This window comes from Corvus hawaiiensis, chromosome 5 (genome assembly GCF_020740725.1).
Source record: "Corvus hawaiiensis isolate bCorHaw1 chromosome 5, bCorHaw1.pri.cur, whole genome shotgun sequence".
Lineage (NCBI taxonomy): Eukaryota > Metazoa > Chordata > Aves > Passeriformes > Corvidae > Corvus > Corvus hawaiiensis.
Window position 1 is genome coordinate 61280532 of NC_063217.1, and position 19670 is coordinate 61300201.

Sequence of the window (19670 nt, forward strand, 5' to 3'; positions counted from 1 at the left end):
CCAAGAATAGCTAAGATATTAGCAAAGAGCTACAGTGCAGTCAGTGTAGGCTGGGCTCTTCTTCCTCATACAGTTTTGGGAGGGAAGAACATTATGTTCACCAGCCAGTTTCACTGGGACACTTTGGTGGTTCTGTCAATGCTTAAAGAGGATGGTAGTGGCTTAGAGACAGATAAGAGTTCCTTACAGTGGTCATGTTCAGGAAGCAGTGACTTTTCTGTGAGCTGTATAAAAGAATCTTTGACCAAACAAAAATTTTTTCCTCCTGTGGTAATGGTTTGTCATTTGGAAGCAAACTCTTCTACCGAATTATCTCATTTCTGGTCATGCAAGAAGCAGAAAAGAGTAAGATAGCAGTTGCTAGCTCTTGCCATTGTCATACCTGCAAATTCTCTATAAAACAAGGATGCATTGATAAGCTGGGTTATCCAAAACAAATTGCTGAAGTCTACAGGAGGGTAGTATACTTTTAGATACTTTCCACATCTCAAAAAAACCCGCCTTAAAATCACTTATTGTTCTTACAGGCAAGCATCGTTAAAATCAAGATGAAAATATCCTAAGTATACTGAGTACTTCTAAAAGAAAAAACTAAGGTCTTGGTCCTGTAACAGAACTGGGAATATAAATCCAAGTTATCAGAGTTCGAGATAGACTTCCTGTGTAGCTAAACACTAATTAGTTGTATCTCAACATCATATACCAGAGAAGGAGATCTTTGTGAAAAATGGGGATTTGTGGACGTTGCAGTGCAGTCAGCCTGGCCTACTGTCAGATGGGCTGCCCAGGTTGTAAAAATAGTCCTTGGAAGGCATCTCCCACACTCAGATAATATTAGTGTGCTGGGTCAATGGACCCTTGTAAAATAAATCCAATAGTTTAAGAAGTGATGCATAACCCATGGCAGACCTGAATATGTAAAGAAATTGTGCAGGTGTATCTGTTATTTAATTTGAAGTTAAGCTTCTGTTTATCAGAGTTGTTTTTTCTTTCTGAAAAAATAATTCATCACCATAAATCAGCTCTGAAGCATTTTCAGCTCTTAAATTCCTGCCTAGTATTTTTCTCTCCCACAAAAAAAATGAGGTTCAGCTAGAAAGAAATGATGTCTCATCATGTAACATTGCATCATATGTGTGTCTGATGGACAGTGTGCTATTCTCTCTGCATAATGAAATTCATCAGTGTGTTCTTTTCAGAAAAATAAAAGGACTGACCTAAGTTATATTTAATACACCAGAGATAACAGATGTTGTATGAGGCCTGTCCAAAAATCTGGACTTAAAATGAATGAACTCTTTAAGTCAAGAGGGAGGGTATTGTATGTTTTCACAGACACTTGTACTTACTGCAAGCTCAAAAGTAACCTACTAGCTTTTCTCTTGGTGAGGTTTCTTTCCCTAAATCAATATTTTTCTGAACTACTGCGAATGTTCTCTGTCATGCAAACAGTTAATTCTTCTTGTCTGTTTTTCTTAGGGAAAAACAAACAAACTCGTGTTCTGTGAAACATTCTGCCTAGAAAGTAAGGCATTGATCCAAACTGAAGAGGAGGAGGGTCAAATATCCTTAGAAACTTCTTCTTTCTTTCTGTAATTTTTTTGTGTGATATCACAATTTATTATGCAATTTTTAAAGGCTGTGGCTTTTTTTTTTTCTTTGTTTCTGTGCCCAAAACTCTTGCCCTGGTAAAGGACAGAATGGACCTTTTTAATCTCTGGAATGACAATGCAGTATTTGTATGTCTTCTTTATCCCATATCCAGCCACATGAATTTTCAGGGTGCAGTTTTGTGACATGCAAATGTATCATTTATTCCTAAATGCTGAGGAGTCTGTTATGGTCTTTGTTAGCAGACTTCAGTGATAACTTTCGATTTTTTTTCATCTCTTTTTCCATTTGTTCACTTCTATTGCTTTGGCCAGTTAATGGAACCCCAAGCAGTCAGTTATCCACCCCAAAATCTACAAAGTCCTCCAGTTCTTCACCAACAAGTCCTGGCAGCTTTCGTGGACTTAAGGTAAGTACAGGAACTGTAAACCCCCTAAGTTCCATTATTCATTGACTGTATGACACTGGAGCTGAAGGAAAAATAAAAAATGAAAAGCTATAATTTTGGAGGGTAGCCTTGCTGGTATGATTTTTGCTCATAGGAAGTGGAGAATAGATCTGAAGTAAGATATTTCTCTTTTGTCTGGGTTGAACACTCAGCTTCGGAAAGGCAGAGTGTGGTGCTGGCTTGAATATGCCACTTTGTCCTCCAAATTTTCCATTGTTTTTTGGACGGCAGAAATCCTCCAAGCAATTTATATTCCTTCAGCCTATATAAACGTAGCACTGTCTTTTCAATACCTTATAGTCTTGTAGCATTGCCCAAGTTTCATCTAAAGCAGGCTTATTTCTCCTTGGCACACAGTTTCACCCCTCAATCCAGTCTCTTGCCTGAAAGCGTTTGAGGGCTCCCTTTGGGAGCAGCCTGATGTCTGGCAGATTTTTCTGTGTTGCACCAAGAGATTTCTCTTCCTCTCCCGCTTCAAAACTGGCTGCATTTGCAGTTCTTGGAGGCTGCTCTGTGCCTTTTGCTCAGTGAAATAAAAGGAACAGTCTGGAGCACAGTGGAGCATCTCATTGCTGCATTTGTGCAGCTGTCCTTACAAGGAGAATTTTCTTATGGAATCATCAATTGCAGCCTTTCTGGAAGCAGACTGGATGGTTTGCACTGATTATTCTGATCAAGTAATAGCTCCTATTGGTGAACACAGCATTTGTGAAGAGGCTGCATAATTCTGTGGAAAACTGTTTTCTCCGTTAAGAGACTGGCTAAAGGACGTGATTTGAATAGTGCTCAGATTTGGGTTTTGACATGCTAATTGTTATCAAGTCTTGTTTTGCAAGGAGTATGGCACTGGTTTCTGCCAGACTGCTGTGATAATTCTGACAAAGGATTTTGATACATTTAATTTATTTGTTTCATTTAGTTGTTTAATTGTTTGGTTTTTTATCAATTTTGAATTATATCTGTAGCTGTTTGGTTAAATAATTTTTAAGAGCTGTAATAGTTCTGACACAGAAAATTAGAACTCTGTGTCTCAAAAATCTCTCTGGACAGCTCCTCTATGGAGTTTACAGTAGAGGACACCAGAATCACTGGGCTTGATGCTCTCAGCTGGTCTGCACTATATTTAACGAATGCTCTTTTGTCTTTCTTTAATGAAATTACAAGTTTAGAAACGAGATCATTTGCCTTGGTTTTTTCCACCGCTGCTCTGTCTGCTTTTAGCTGATTAAAGCTCCATTAAAGGCAGAGAGAATTCTGATAGCAACAAGCAATTCTCACCAAAGTGGACACGTCCCCTTTCCCATTCACTTTCACTCAAGTAGGCTGCTGTACTTTTTCAATTTGGAGTTTAGTTGGTGCTGGAGATCAATGGGTTTTCGTGTCAAATAATTCACCCCCATATGACCAAAGAAAACGGCAAAACCAAATTAAGCGTCTCAGACCTGGTGTGCTACTGAGGTGTAGTGAGTACCTCTTGTTTTATTCCATTAGGATGCATCTGTTTAGCAGGATTGTCCCAGCTGTGCTCCTGAGACTAAAGATAGGGAAAGTTATCTGGTGAATCCAAGGGGGAATTCTGAAAGGATCAAGTGTGCTGTTCGGTTACACCTGTTTGTCGATTATGTGGTAGTAGTAAGGACTGGTTTGGGGTAGCAAAAAGCCACTAACAGGGGAGGCATGGTTTTATGCAAAACCAGATTCTTTTAAGAAACCACTATTTTATACCTTTTTGTAGAATTGGGGTTTTTTTGGTTAGTCTGATGAGAAGAACAGGGAAAGCAGGGAACAATTTTATTATTTGGAGATTATTGCTTTTCCTTATTGTTTTATCGTTCTTTGTTGCTAAGACTGCATTGCTGCACAGACAAGCAGTCTGGCTTCCTGCACTTATATAAAGAAGGTGTCGTGACTACAGCTGAATGAAAATTTAGATATAAATACCATGTCAGTGATGGAATAAGGTGTATTTTAGAGTTTTCTGTGTTTGAGAGTTCAATATTTTGAGTGATTTATTGTGTACAAATCATGTATGTTTGTTTTTGTAGAGGGTGAAACAGCAGGACGTAATATAATGGTTTTGTATAACCTTGAAGCAGCAAAAAGGGAACAAATCAGGGTTGATGTTTCTATTTCCTGTAAAGAGCAGAGCATCAGAATAGCTGCAGTTGAACTGGACTTAAAAAACTTTTGTTTAAAAAGCCAGAGCAAAGTAAAATATTTTGCTATAGATTAGAATCTGGCTAACCTTTTTGTAGTTTGACAGTCAATGTAGAGCACAAGTGATAGTGCTAGTCATCAAGGCAGCCAACTTGCAAAAATACTGATTGCAGCAGCAATTTCTTCTCTGTCTCAGACACTGAGTCATATATTCTCTGAATGCCACTATTCCTTTGAAGAGACATCTCTTCATTCCCCAAGGATTCCTTCTGCTTCACAACACTTTGTTAGGAGTGGTGTGTTCAGGCACAGGAGATTCCTCTCAGGAAACATTCCTTGTGAACAGTTTTTCTTTAGAGGAAAGGGCCTTCTTTCTGTCCTTTTTAGCTCTTCCAACCAGAGTGCCCTTGTGCTATTAATTGTTCAGTACATGCAGTAAGTCCAGCATCCCAGGCTTGCAGAAGTGTTTTAAATAGTGGACTCAGAGGTTATATTGAAGTAAGGAATTAATGCTATGTCTTAATAATAGTAAACACGACAGAATTTCCCCACAAACCCAAATAAAAGCCTTCATTCCAGTAAATGACAAATATGGATACTATGCACCCAACACACTATATATTCTTATTCAGACTATTTATTTTTAATGTCCCAATATTAATCTGTAAGTAAGCATTTCACTTAGCAGAGGGTTTGTTTCAAGGTCAAGGTTTATTTATAAAAGTTAACAAGTATGGGCATGAAGTATATGACTACTCTGTACAGTGTTCTCTTGTGATCAAATGTGCTGAGTTTCTTATTTTTCTGTTAAATTCCCATGGAGATAAAATCTAGTGCATGAGTTAATAATAATGGTAATGGTGCATTTGGTGGCATGGGACAGCTGACCAAGAGGAGTCCTTTTGCTGTTCTGTAGGCAGTGGAAAGGTTTAACATTTTTCTTTGGTTCTCAGTGTGCATTTCTATGCAATGCTGTTAGGGGTGATTTGACTCTTAGCTCTTTCAGTACATCTGTTATTCTGCACACATTGTACCATAAAAATTGTCCAGAGACTAGATTAAATTTGGAAATTAGTGTAACTTTGGAAAGTGGTGTCATTACTTCCTTATGCTGACTTGGATTGCCTTGTTGTCTCCCCCTAAAATTAGGGACCACAAAGTCTTGCAATCTTTTTGAAAAGAAGATAAAATCATACAAATAAAGAGGCTTTACAGTTGAAGCCTTTGGTAGACTCACAATTATGCTAAATAGCTTTGTGTTTGAATTTGTCTGGGTATTACTTTTGCAATTGATGGACCAAATGACCAAAGTGAAAAGGCATTAGAACCTGATCCAACAAATAACTCTAAGTACTTGCTTAACTTTCAGCCATTGAGTAGTCCCTTTTACTTCAATGAGGATGTCAATGTACTTAAACATGTGCTTAAGTGATTTGAAGGATTAGTGCCTATCTTCATCAAGGTTTTTAATCTCTTCAGTGTTGTACATGTGAGCTTTGTGTGTAGTTTTATATAAAGATTATTTACACGTGATTATCCAGCCCAGGGGCCGTAGCAGTTCATAGAGGGATTCTTTAACTGATGCATTTGGTGAATTTGCAATTCATGTTTCAGGATCGCTTAAAAAAATACTAAGTTCCTGTGTTACACATTATGTTACTATTAAACATTACAATAATAAATACTTACAACATCTCTATGAGATACTGATTATATAAATAATATTTATGTTCAGAATGTCTTTCAACCCCTTCTTACTACAGCCTTTCAGGATGAATTACAATGACATAATCAAAGTGTCCCCAGATTTCAGAGAATACTTCTGCAAACAGTTAATTCACAGTTTCACTAAAAATACTCATACTCTACAGGTAGATTCATCACCATCACAGGTAGCTGCCAAGGAGTTAGGTATTTCCTTCAATATGAAAAAATCCCTAAATGTTTCTGCAAAGATTAGTGTCATGGGCAATCTGATACTGAGAGCAAAGGTTTGCCAACCAAGGTACCATTCCACTGCAAAAGAATATGGGTTTCTATTTGTGGATCTTTCCTCACACTCTAATGGAATAAAAAATAAAATCCCACCAGCTGTGGAGTTGTGGCAGAACTAGGGTTAAACCTGCCATTTCAGATTCTGATCTAACACCTCAGCCACAATGGCAGCATTAATTTTATTTTATTTTTGTATTCATTTTAGCTTTTTTTCCTGTTAATGTTTGCTTCTTTCTTGCGGTAAGAAGGAATGTGCCCAGTCATGCTCTGCCCTGATTACAAGACTGGAGGAAGTTGGAAGTGTGGGCTAGATGTTCCCATGTATTGTCACTCTCTGAAAACCTAAAATAGATTACTAATATTTTAGGCTGATGACTAATACTTGGCCATGGTCTCTTCTGTTATCTCTGCTTCTTATTTCTTCATGCTTAAAGAAAATGTGACTGACTGGTTAAGAGACTGACTCATGATTTTGTACAAATGTCATTTAACCCAAATGTCCTTGTTCCTAATCCTTGTTAAACAGACAGGTAACTCAGAAAGACAGCAGCATTAACATAACCTGGGTTTAAGTTATTAGCAAGGAGCAGAGTAGTAGCTGCCTGCTTGCTGTTTGATGCTACTTCTGTGCCAAATGCTGGTAAACTTCATTGTTTCAGGGGCTCTACAAAATTAAATTGTACAGCTTCTAGTTACTGTACCTTTAGCTGATTTGGCAGCTCAGCTGCCACTAGAAACTTAAGCATTCATTAGCATTTCATGAGCCTTTAGACAATATCCCTATCTGTCAGTTCAGTTCTTTCCCTGACAATAGTGTTAATGATTTAAAATATTCAGCAGTGTAACCACACAATGTCAGCTAAAATGCAAAAAGCTGCATTTGCATTCCTGGTGTCCTGCAAAGCCATTTCAACAGACACCGAGCTTAAGGCAGAGAAGCATTTTAATCCTTCCTGTGGTGAGTGCTGAAAACTACCATAATAGCCCATGAAGACAACAAGATCTGGAACTTCACAGAACAGCAAGAAACGTTACGCAGAGGAGGGGGAATGATCTAAAATGTATTTTAATTTCATGCAGCATCCCTAGACATAACTGTAGTAGGAGAGCTTATAGGAGTGGTGCACAGAACACATCCAGTATATTTTACTATTTATGGCATTCATTCCTATGCCTCCATCCCTGTCCAGAATAAAAACTTACCGTTCTTTATGTCCCTGGGCAGTATGGCAGGATGACTTTAAGTAGCATCATAAAGATTCAGATCCAGTACCAATTAAGGTGTTAGTGCAGGAAAATCAGTTTTCTTCAGCTGTCTTGCTTCAAAATCCTTTAGATATTTGGTTTTTTACAGTGTCACAGTTACTAAAACTGCATCTGTCTGGATGCATATTAGACATCTAACTTGAAATGCTTGTAGGTGTCTTAAATCTCCACATCTATAATAACCTGAAATATAGCCCGGTAGATTGCTAAATAAATCTGATTATCATAGATGTACCTGGCCATCTACTCCAAAATGGTAGGTGCAGCTGAAAGGAACTTTCTTTGCTGTTTACTGAAATCTGTTCAACTGCTTATCTAAATAGCAATATTGGGGCTGAATCTTAAATTGGTGCAAGTGACAATGAGGCATTATGATGGTGATGAACTGTGAGAAAGCAAGAATGAAAAAGAGATGGGAGTAGAAAAGTAAACTGACTCTGTATAGATGTTTATAGTGGGTTTTTTTTAAACTTTGCTGCTTTTTTGTATGGCTCTTTCTTGTGATTACCATGAGAAATTAGAAGTTGTTGTGTACTTCCACAGATCTCCCCACATGGTGGATCTTCTTCCAACGTGAATGGTGTACCTGAATCACTCCGTTGCCAGAGTCCTGAAGGTAGGACACCAATAATTGCTGACAATCCTTGCCAAAATTTTGCTGTAGGTGACACTTGGTTTAGCGCTTTCAGATGGCTTCTGATGACTCCAAATCATTTTCTGTTTGGAAATATTTGTTGCCTTTTTGGAAAAACCTATATTGGAAAAATTGTCAGTGTGTTTTATACATCAAGGCTGTAAAGTTAGGAAATAAATTTGGTTAATAGTTTTTTGTCCAGGGGTAGCGTATTTCTGGACCTTGCTCTTCAATAGTCACTGTTAGGGATTTGACTGATTTCGAACATGGCCTCCATTACCACCAGAAATGTGTTTGTGGCTGGATTGAAAGAGGAACCCTCCTCAGGAGAGCTCATTGTGCTTCAGGAAGAACCACTGACCTTTCAACTGACATTAGCTAAACTTAACCTTTCATTCCTCATCTCTTTAAAGAAATGTCAATTATTTTAAAATATTTTTAAATTTCATGTTGGAGTTACGTTTTTTATTCAAAAATACTGAAATAAGCGTCTTTCAAAATTACTTGCATTTTGGATGTTTTAGCAGCACCTATAAGAACTTGAAGGAATTCAGCAGATAAAATTTTTGGGTCTTTTATATGCATTGTAGATGAATCCTATTTGCATTTTTGCTTTGACTTCCCAAAAAGAAAAAAAAAGGTCAAAAAAGTAATTTGAGTTCAGAAAATTTTAGATGAAGAACTTCTAACTGCATTCATTACTTTTAGAATATGCCTATACAAAAATGATGTAGGAAGAGACTTATTTGTGTGTTCAAAGGTCAAATAACTTTGGGTTCATCTTGTTCTTCTTTACACTTGCGATAAAACCAAGGGAATTGCAGTGAAGAAAACAGCTTACTTTTAAGTTTTGTTTTGCATTTGTGACTGTTTTGTATCTGTGGAGCCCATTGGGGATATATTGCATCCTGCTGATACTTCTCTTCAGCTTGCATTATGGACATTTTTTTTTTTTTTTTGCAGGCTTGAATGGAAACAAGTTCTCAGGGTCATCTACCATTCTTGAGAAGTACAAAGTGGGGAAGGTGATTGGTGATGGCAATTTTGCTGTTGTAAAGGAGTGTGTGGAACGGTGAGCAAGGAAACTGTTCACTCCTGCTGTTTATTGTACTGGATAAAGCCCTGTGCATTAACATAATTTCCTAGACAAATGTAATGAGATGAAAGCGAAGAGCAGTTGCAAAAATATGCACACACTTCAGGAGAAATAGGCACAGCAAAACATGCTTCCTATGTTTTCTTCTAGCAAAGGGATATGAGAGCAGCAGAGAACCATGGCTTTTTATCCCTCAAACTAAAGGAGGCATCACCTTCTCATGGTGCCTCTTAAGGAAACCCCTCAGCTCTTCAAGAAGTCTCTCACACTACAGATGGTTGTGGATGACAGGAAATTGTACATGGCATCTAAACAGAGTTTGAGCGACCCCCCTTCTGCCTCAGCAATTCTGCTGCTGTGGTGTCCTCACTGCCTGTTGCTGGCATGATTTTTCACAGCTTTCAGCATTCTGTGGGTAGAGTACTCTTAAAGACATGCAGTTGTTGGCTATCAGCCTGTGCTGCTGGCTCCCTTGGGCTTGCTGCTTCTGTTTTGTGGTGTAGTGAGCAGCGAGACACTTTTCAAATGAACCCTTCAGTATGCCAGAGCCTGAAATGTCCTTTTGCCTGGTGCCCCATGGGGTAGTCAGGATACCCCTGCAGACCCGTGCAGTGCTGCTGCTCTTCCTCTGTGAGCTTTGTGTCACACTTCGCTGCCAGTGCAAACATAACAGATGATTTGACTGTCACTTTCTCAGTGTATTTTTTTTAGAACCACCTTCTGCTATCTTCATCAACCTGAGAGTTATGTCAGTTTCTTAAATATTATGGGGAATCTCCAACTTGTACTCAAATACTAGGAAAACTCGGCAAATGACTGTGAAAAACATAAATGTTAGAGAAACATTCTATTATTTGATCCTGATCTGCGGATTTTAGTTAAATTGAAAGAAAGATAATTCTGAATGGAACTGAGAGCTGAGGTTAGATTAACAGGTCTGTAGTTCCCTGGGTCTTCCCTCATGCCCTTGGAAATGCAGTGTCAGCACATGGAAGGCCACTGCTCCCACCCTTGCAGTCCTCTGCCTCAGGAGACTGGGCAGCCCAACATCTATCAGTAGCACTAAAGACTGAGGCAAACAAAAAAAGCATTCTGTGCCTCTGCTTTATCTTAATCTCTGTTAGTCGGGTGACAGTCTTCAGCAAGTTCTAATGTTTTCTTTAGCGCTCCCTTTGCTCTTGACATACCTTAAAAAGCTTTGTCATGTGAATCAACACTGGCCAGTTCCAGCTCTAATGGGGCTTTGGCCTTTCCTGTCTTCTCCCTGCATGCACAAACCTCAGCTCTGTAATCTTGCTGCAAAGCCCCACCTTTCTTCCAAAGATACTCTTGAGCACCACAAGCAGTTCCCTGCTCAGCCAAGCTGGTTTTCTGCCACTTAATGTTTGGAAAAATTGATATCTCCCACAAGAACAAGGGCTACTGATCCAGTAACTTCTCATCATTACCCACAGAGAAATTCATCAGTGCTTACATCCCAACCAGGTGATGCAGTAGTAGATGCCCTCTACACCATCTCCTGCGTTTTCCACTGCCCTTATCCTCACCCAGAGGCTTTCATGAAAGATAGCAGATTAAAAACACAAGATAACATATTTATTTTCAGAAATATCATCTGTGCATTTTGGAAATCACTTAAGTCCCACTGGAAATGGGACAAGGGCTCCTAAATCACTGAATGTCATCTGTGCTTTTCGGAATGAGGAAACTGGACCAGAAAAACAACCCTCCAATTATAAAAATTTTTAAAAGGCACAGTTAATCTTCAATATCTAGTTTTTTATGTGATCAAATCTTTAGTGGAACATGATTAAATTAATTTTAGTAAAATAAGTATACAACAACAGTTGCTAATAATAATGATGAAAGAGGAAATGCCAACCGTAAATGCTTCTCTTTTAATTCCTATTAATTATACGTAATTTCTAACAGTGTTGTGCTAAGAAGCCTTAGCTGTGGAGCCAGGATCCTATTACACAGCTACCAGCTGTGATGTTCTACAAAAAGAATAAGGTGGTCTTTTTTGTGCCTGGGTGTCTGTATGTAAAGACATGAGTCAACAGATGGGCACTGACAGCTCGAGAGAAGAACCCCAGAGACCTGTCAGACAGTGCTGGTGTATGATGTGCAGTGATATTAGCACACAAATGGCGTGCATTATATCCACCTTTCTTTCTTGGGTGCTGTGGTAGAGGTAATTTCCAAGAGGGATTGGAAGTTGTTGGATGAATTGGCTTTGTGAGTGTTAACTCCTCTTGCTCCCAGCACAAGTGCTGAATGTTTGCTAAGGGGTGTTGCTGGTTAATTGTTTGCAGGCTTTCTGATATAATTTGTGGTGTAAGGTACAAATTGTGATTTTTGATTTCCACACTGTATTCATAGCAGATCTTATATCAGGTCTGTAACATGAGAGGGTGGCATTTCACAGATACCATTTAGATAAGGGCTTCTATCTAAGGACCAGATCAGGTTGTAACTATGACAACCTCGCAGATACAGCTGCACTTCCAGGGCAGAGATTCTTGCCTGCATTTTTTCAATAATGCATAAATGGAATGTTATGTGTTAATTCCGTTCTTTTTTCTGTAAGGTGCTGGTTTTGACCAGTTGTATCTAACGCCAAAAGCACAGTGAAAATCACCCTGGAAGTTTAAAAACATACCTGACTTTTGCTTTTGTATCTACATCCTGTTTTCCAGTGCTTTTCTGATGCACACTGGAGTCTATAGGCACAATACAAAATAGCAGTAACTTGGTCTTACAGCATTTTCATGGGATTTTTAATTCATCACTAATATAAGTTGTAGTTTCTTCTTTGTTTAAAAAAAATTACATTGTGTTTCTTTTTTTTCCTCTCATTTTCCCCCCTTCTGGAGAAATGGAGATTTTTATTGCTTAAAGGGATGAAAGACAAACAAGAGCTCCTTTCTGTGAGAGTATTTGCTGAAAACAGTAATCCTTTTTTATTTTGTATATGACCCACCCTGTTAAATGTCATGGGACTTTAGATGACTGCTGTAGAATTCCACAAAATACTGAAAGAAAAAATAATATACCAAAGCTCAAAATCGGCACCTAATAAATTCTACAGGATTTTTAACTAGCTGTAATGAACTATGGGATTTTAACTCTGTTGAATCCTGTTGAATTTCTCTACTAGGGTATCAATCTTCACACATGTATGTGTGTGATTTTATCTTCAAAGCCCAACAATTGAACACAGCTAAGTGGAAGGCTGAAGGCAAATTTTGCATGTTGCCTTAAAGAAGTGGCAGAGTTGTGCCAGGTCACAAAGAAGAAATTGCAGCTGGATCCTGGGATTAATACACCAAGGGAGCTGGGCTGTGGTAGTCAGGGAAACAGCAGGAACAAATGCTGCTGAGGAAACAAAAACAAAACCCAGGTCTGCTCTGTGAATTTTCCGTCAGCAACCTCCATGGGCCACAGCACGGTGTTATGATGGTGTATTCACAGAAAATGCCACAATTTTTCTAATTAATGGCTTTTGTGCTTTTCTTGCTTAGATCCACAGGAAAGGAGTTTGCCCTGAAGATCATAGACAAGGCCAAGTGCTGTGGGAAGGTAGTGTACAACAATTTGCATGTGTACAGAAGCAGCACTAGCAGCTGCTCGTTAGTCATAAATGGTGGGTGTGTTTGGGTTTTCTGACTATTTTCAGAGTATCTCTTTAACAAGATGATAATGTATCCAAGAAGCAAATAATAAAAGCAGTGAGTGTTAGTCTACTAAATAATAGAGAAAAAACAAACTAATTGTTGTCTATTTTATTGGACTGACAAAAAAAAATGCTAATATGCGTCCAAAATATATTGGATGATTTTGATGTGTAAAATGTGAGTGAGGAAATTTGCAGCTATATGTTTATTTATGTAATACTCATCCCACTCTGCCTCTTATTTTTCTCTTTTTATGGCTGAATGTGCTCCTTTTATAAGCAGAACATGGGTTTGAAAATAAATTTTCACAACCATTTCTTTATGTAGTATCACCTTCCTGTAATAACAAAGATCTCTTGTGTTCCAAAAACTTTCTTTTTAATTCAAACTTTAAACAAAAAAGTCAAAAAATTGTCTCTTCAGCAGAACAGCATCTCATAATGAAAACAAATATCTGAGAGTATCAGACCTCTTCTTTCCCTTCATGCTTCCTGAGAATAGATATTTTTTAAAAGGGAGAAAAACTGCCTACTCTCTTTGTGTAGTAAGGAGCTGTGTGATGCTGTGATGACTTCTATTAGTAGAGGTCTTCAGACAGAATCATTTTATCTGTGCAGATTTTAAACCATGTATTAGGTGCTAGGAGATGAGGGTTTCATTTTACCTTGTATTCTTCAGGTTTATTTAGAAAACGTGGAAAAGAGTCATAAAAATGTGCAGCCACAAGAACAAGTGCTAGGATTGCCTTTCTGAGATTAAAATGTTGCAATTTCTTCAGCTGTGGAAAGGGCGACCCAGTGTGTTTCGCTGCAAACAAAATTTTTGGATGATGTGTACAGCTTGCAACTTTAGATGGTTTTCATTACTTGTCTGAGTTAGCTGCTTAGGCATCATGAATTGGAATGGTCTAGAGACAGATAATGTATTTTACACAGTAGAGTTTAGAGGAATTTTCTATTTATCATTCTCCTTGCTTTAAAACATACATTAAAAAAAAATCAACCCTATGGATGCATAGTTGCCTGTTTTAAAAGGACATGTATCTGCACAGCTGGAGACTGTTGGGAAGATGTTTATACGTCTTAGGGGAGTGGCAGAACCATCCTGAAAGAATTCCAACAAAGGAAATAATTAAATTTTGTTGCAGTGTATTCCTTCCTCACTCCAGCCCACCAGAAAACCACCCATCCAGCCAAATTCAGATGATTTAAGCGTTGCTCACTGCTCCTTGATCTTGGATGTTTGAAAATTCGAATCCAATTGACTGTTTTCCACAAGTGGCTTAAATGCTACTTACATAATAATGTCTCTGTAAATAAATCATGTTAATGTAGACTGAAGCATTCATTGCACTATCCAGGAGAACACCATAATGAGTTTTGGACTTATTATTTTTTTACATGGCAAAACGTAGCAAGACAATGGGTTGGTTGGAAATAACTAACTACATATAACTCAGCATTTTTTGAGGGCAGATTTTTAAACAGTAGCTGAACAATATTTTGGAGCCTTTTAAAACAATATTGTTTAAGTATTACTTATGCCTGAGCCTTATTTAAAGCAGTTAACAATTTAGTCAAGTGAAACAAAGAAAGCACAGATAAAGCCATTGTGCCTTAGTTGTAATTAATGGGTGTAATAAATTGAATATGTTAGCTGTACTTTAGGTTGAAAAAAGCTAAAGATTCTAGTTTTTGCTTGGACTCTCAATGTTAGTTTTGAATTTCCAGGCTTCCATCCCTAAGGCTTAGTATGCTGTGGCTATTCACGTCTGTCTGGTGATGAGATTCAGCATTGTGTTTAACAGAATTGCTTCCTGTTTGTCTGTTTTGTTTTTTCTCCAGAGCACTTTGCTTGGAGCAGGCATATGTTTGTTCAGAGTGACAATTGCTGCTCTTTCAAAGTGAATTTGAAAGGTGTGATGTTTAACCCGTGTGTGCCGCACCGTTCTCTCACCAAATGAGATGCACGTGTGGCATGTGGGTTCTGAGCTATGTAGCCACAGAAAGCTTTGGCAAAAGCACAATGCATCTGTAAATAACCCTGGAAAAAGAAGGTGAAGTGATGTAAGATCTCCAGTCACTGACTACGCACAGTGGATCACGTCTCCCCCTAATGCTCTGCTCACAAATGCATGAAGTGCATGCTCCTTATCAGTGCATTTGACATGGATAAGTTCCCAGTCCAGTGACATGATTTGTTACCTGCCAGGGTGGAAGGATACCCGTGTTTGATATAATAAGCAACCCATTGTTGCTTATTTTGCAGAGAACCTAAATACAATATCTGTATTCCAATATTTATAAAGGAAAACTAAAATCATTCTTCACATAAAAGGGATACATAATTTTTTTTTTGCTCTCCAGTGTTAAAATGTTCTAGAAAACAAGACATTTGAAACTAATTTGCTCTCAAAAGCCATAACTTCCTCAGAAGCACAGGGAAGGGGAAATTAAACTCAGTCTGTGTGCTGTTAAGCTGTTGGAGTCACAACAATTTAACTGAACTATTACACATTTTGCAGATTGTAAACCTTGAACAGACATATAAAATGAACCAAAATCCATAACCAAAGCACTCAGAATATTTTTTTTCTTTAATATATTCTACAAATTTTTAAAAAATAAAGTCCTTGGATATAAATCCTAGGTAATCTGTCCTTGAGTAACCTACACTAAATGAGAGGTGAAGGCTGGAGGGGATCAAGAACATGTTAACTATTGATGAGGGGTGACAGGTTGCAAAGATCCAGCTTGGGGGCAGAAAGGTTCTGAACTTAATTTCACCTCATAATACCCACATAAGAATATAACCTGCATTTTCTGAACTGCTGTCATGTTCTGGGGTCTTTTTCGGAGATGCCCCGTTCATTACATGTGTGAATTATATTTTAAATTAAATGTGGTCAGTGATGAAATACAAGTTAAGACCTAGCAACTGAGAATAACCACCTGCTATATAAATTAATCAGCAAAAAGGGTGGTCACTGATCAAGTGATAGGAAAAGTGAATTGGCAAGTTCCTGTTTCAGATAAACTTCCATCCTCTTCTGAACAGGAGCACCTGATTGAAAATGAAGTGTCTATTCTGCGCCGAGTGAAGCATCCAAACATCATCATGCTCATAGAGGAGATGGACACCCCCACAGAGCTCTACCTGGTGATGGAGCTGGTCAAGGTAGGGCTCAGGGGGCTTTATTTGTCTTTTCTGAGTTCTCTGTGTTGGTGTGAAGTCTGAGCAGTATCTAGGAACACTAAGATCTTGAGAGACATAATCATACAGGGTTTCAGTGGTAAACTGCATTTTTAAATCATAAAAATACACCCTTCAAGCAATTATATTAATGGGATTTCTCTCTCTTCAGCTGTAATTTGACTATTAACATAAGATTTGAAGTAATTTTACAATGTGTACAGTCTAGACAGAAGTGGATAGTGGGTTTTTTTTGTCATGCCTACAATATGCAGGGGTGATAGTGATATGCGTTTACTAACAGAATACCTGCATTTATTTCACTATTCTCATTATTTAATAATTTGATTTAAAGAAATGAGCTCTCTGTAATTAATTTATTGAATAGATAAGACAAATAGTTTAAACTCAAGCAATTTTTATCCTGGAAAACCAAAATTCAAAAGATCTCACCTGTTTTGCTTATATCAAACAGATATAAATCACCAGAGAACAGATGCTGCTGTTGTACACGTACAGAGAAAACACAAATACTCATTTTGCTGTCACCTTGTGAGCCAGATACACGAGTAGCATCAAGTTCTAGTCATGCATTCTCTTGTCTGAGTTCTGAACATGCACAGCAACACTGCACATCAGCTTGACTGAAATGTCAGATACAAATAACATACAGCAGAAGCAGCACTGCTCATTTTTTGAGCAGCACTTTTTATTTCTGACTGAAGAACTGTTACGGATTCAGGAGTCCCCTTTAGAATGGTTGCCAGACTGGGAAACCTCTACAGAAAGTGTGTAGTTGTTGAATTCATAATTTGTGTAGCCTACTCATCTTTCCTCCTTTCTAGAAGTTATTTTTATATCCCATAGGCTTTTTGGGGTTTCAAGACAGTATTTTTAATGTTTTAATTCACCACCATCTTGGCCTGTATTTCCTGAATTGCTGCTTTTCTTCGGTGTGCATGGAAATGCTTGGAATGCCACCCACAGCTCAGACAGATCACTCCTACAGATGTATCCAGGGAAACCATCATGGAGACACCCACATGAAATTTGTTGCAATGACTGAAAATGCCGCATCAGTAACTCACTCACACGTTGTTGTGTATTCCCAGAGGAATACGGCATCTGTAAACAGAGCCTGACACATTCAGAAATCAGCTGGAGGTTCTGTACTTTGATGTATCTCAATCAGTGGATTCTTTTATGTTGGAATGGGCTTATCTTTTTTGTCCTCTTCAGCTATGTTTATTTGGTATTTCTTGCAATATCTGCAGAAATTTGAATTTGCTGAATATTTGTTAGTTTTGTTTTTGTGGTTTTTTTTTTATTGGGCTAATTTATTTTAGACTTTACTCAAAATCAGGGCTGTTTTTCACTATGATAAAGGTATTATACTGATAAGATGAAGGAAAGGGAAGCTGTATGCCCCTACCTGTAGGTAATATGAGTGGTCAAAGTAGGAGGATCAATAGAAAAAAAAATCCGTGATTTGCCCAAGCTCAGGCACCAGAAGCCTGGCGTACAGTTAAGACCCAAGTCCCAGTCTAGTATCTTGACAAGATGACAAGATCATCTTTCTGCAAAATAATTTTTTTTGCTATTTAACAGGAATTAGAGCATGTCTTTTGTGAAGGAAGATTTTACATGTTTGTTTAGCTTGTGGGTTTTTTAAATTAAATACCATCTTAATTATTTTTTAAACAGTGATCTTTTTCCTTTCCATTACATAGGGAGGAGACCTATTTGATGCCATTACTTCATCTACAAAATACACAGAGAGAGATGGGAGTGCCATGGTCTACAATTTAGCCAGTGCTCTCAAATATCTTCATGGTCTCAACATTGTGCACAGAGACATCAAGCCAGAAAATCTTCTGGTACGTCCCATTTATTTTCCAGTATTTTCCCTTACTTTGTTCTCATTAATGCAAATGCTTGTGTATAAATGTCAAGGAGCACAGCAGAGAACAGCAGGCATATTAATTTAGAGTGAGTATGTGTGAAGTAAATCTTTTGCCATGGTATAGCAATCACCTTAATGCAGGAGAGCTGCGGCTCAAGCCTGTCCTTAGACCTATCTTTATTTACATTTTGATTGGCTGCTTTTTGGATAAGCAGGAGTATTCTCTCACAAAACAATGACTTTTAAAGCTATGTCAATGAATTATTTATCAGTTTGCAAGTGGGAGAAAGGTGGGCTGAGTGCCATTTCTTCCATTTCTTTGAACAATCCTATGGTTACCATCTGAAGCCAGTGGTTTTTTCCTTTCACTGTCATAGTAGGATCATCTTTCTGATGATTTACCAGTGTTCTGGCTGGGAATTAAACCTGTACATAGCTTTATTCTTTTCCTAGGCAACTGACTGCTTTTTCTTTCGGCAGAGACATAAAATAACTGTGCTGAAAAGAATTCCCATGAAGTCTGCTTTGGGAACTACTTATGGCCCAGTCCACAGAGGGCGTTGTTCCCATTCTGTGCACAGAATGGGATCAGCACGTGCTGTCCCCCTTATATGCAGAGGTTACACTTGTTCATTACATATTGGATATTAAGTGTTATGCACTGCATGAACAGGGCCATAATCTCCCCTGCTTGAGGCATTTCTTAAAGTCTTTTGTGGTGTTTTGTCAGTCCTGTTTAATGAGTTTGCATCGAGAGCAGGAGTCATGGCTTATTTTGAACTATTACAAGGACAGGGCTACAAGCTGAAAATATTTCCTAATTAACAGACAATTCTCTCTCCAGTAATTCCACTGACAGTGTTTAGCAATTTAAATAAACCCTCAAATAAATTAGATTGTTTAGCAAAAAGTAAGGGGGAGAGGCTTCTCCTGGAAAATGTAGTCACAGCAACATGGCACTTGGGAGAGAAAATGAAGGTGGAAGTCTCACATATTATTAGTGCATCTCCAAACACAGACAGTCCAAAGAAATTTTAAGTTCTCATTAGTGATTGAATCAGTTATAAATAGGCACAAATGCCCTTTCTGCCTAGAAAGCCTAAAGAGATTACTCAACAGATGCAAATCTTACTCACTGTGATTGACAGCGGCAGAATGTTGAGATAACATCCTGGTATTGAATGCAAATGCAAATAATTCCTATCAACTGCTACCTGTTATTATAAGTAGTTAGGATTTTTGCACAGGGTCATCCAGCCTGTCTGGATGGGAATTACATTCCCTTTGGTAGTCATGCATTTAAAAAATGCAAACCCTAAGAGTAATAGCTGATATGAGGGTGTTTAAAAAGGAGAACAAGTGTTTCCATTACTGATATGAATTACACAGGGGAATGAAGAAAGATATTGCAGTGCTCAGTTGTTTGAGGAAGGCAAATAAATTCAGCCATTCTGGAGATTATGGGGTGCTCCATTCCAGAAACTAGATGCCTTTGAAATCATGTTAATATGAACATTTTACTTTAAGAGTGAAAGAGATTAATTTATTAGGAGGATGTTTCCTTTGTGTTGGTCTGGTGTGATTTACTCCTGCTATCATGCTTGTATACCACTTTTCTTTCTATCGAAATTCAGCTTCTTTCATCAATAAAATGACTCAGTGCTAGGCTCAGTGCGAGGTTATTTATGGGC

The 19670-nt window shown here is 38.1% G+C and overlaps 1 protein-coding gene across 5 annotated transcripts in view; it reads left to right on the top strand.

Moving 5' to 3' along the window:
* The window catches only part of DCLK2 (doublecortin like kinase 2), an 81439-nt gene that overhangs the window by 49326 nt on the left and 12443 nt on the right, over positions 1-19670 (top strand). For all 5 annotated transcript variants that reach the window (XR_007203713.1, XR_007203714.1, XM_048304275.1 and 2 more), the window contains 6 exons: positions 1926-2020; positions 8021-8093; positions 9075-9183; positions 12732-12789; positions 15942-16061; positions 17807-17953. Coding sequence is in view for 3 of the 5 variants with exons in the window: in XM_048304275.1 (XP_048160232.1) it covers positions 1926-2020; positions 8021-8093; positions 9075-9183; positions 12732-12789; positions 15942-16061; positions 17807-17953 (602 nt within the window). In the remaining 2 variants the exon portion in view is untranslated. The remainder of the gene's footprint in view (positions 1-1925; positions 2021-8020; positions 8094-9074; positions 9184-12731; positions 12790-15941; positions 16062-17806; positions 17954-19670) is intronic.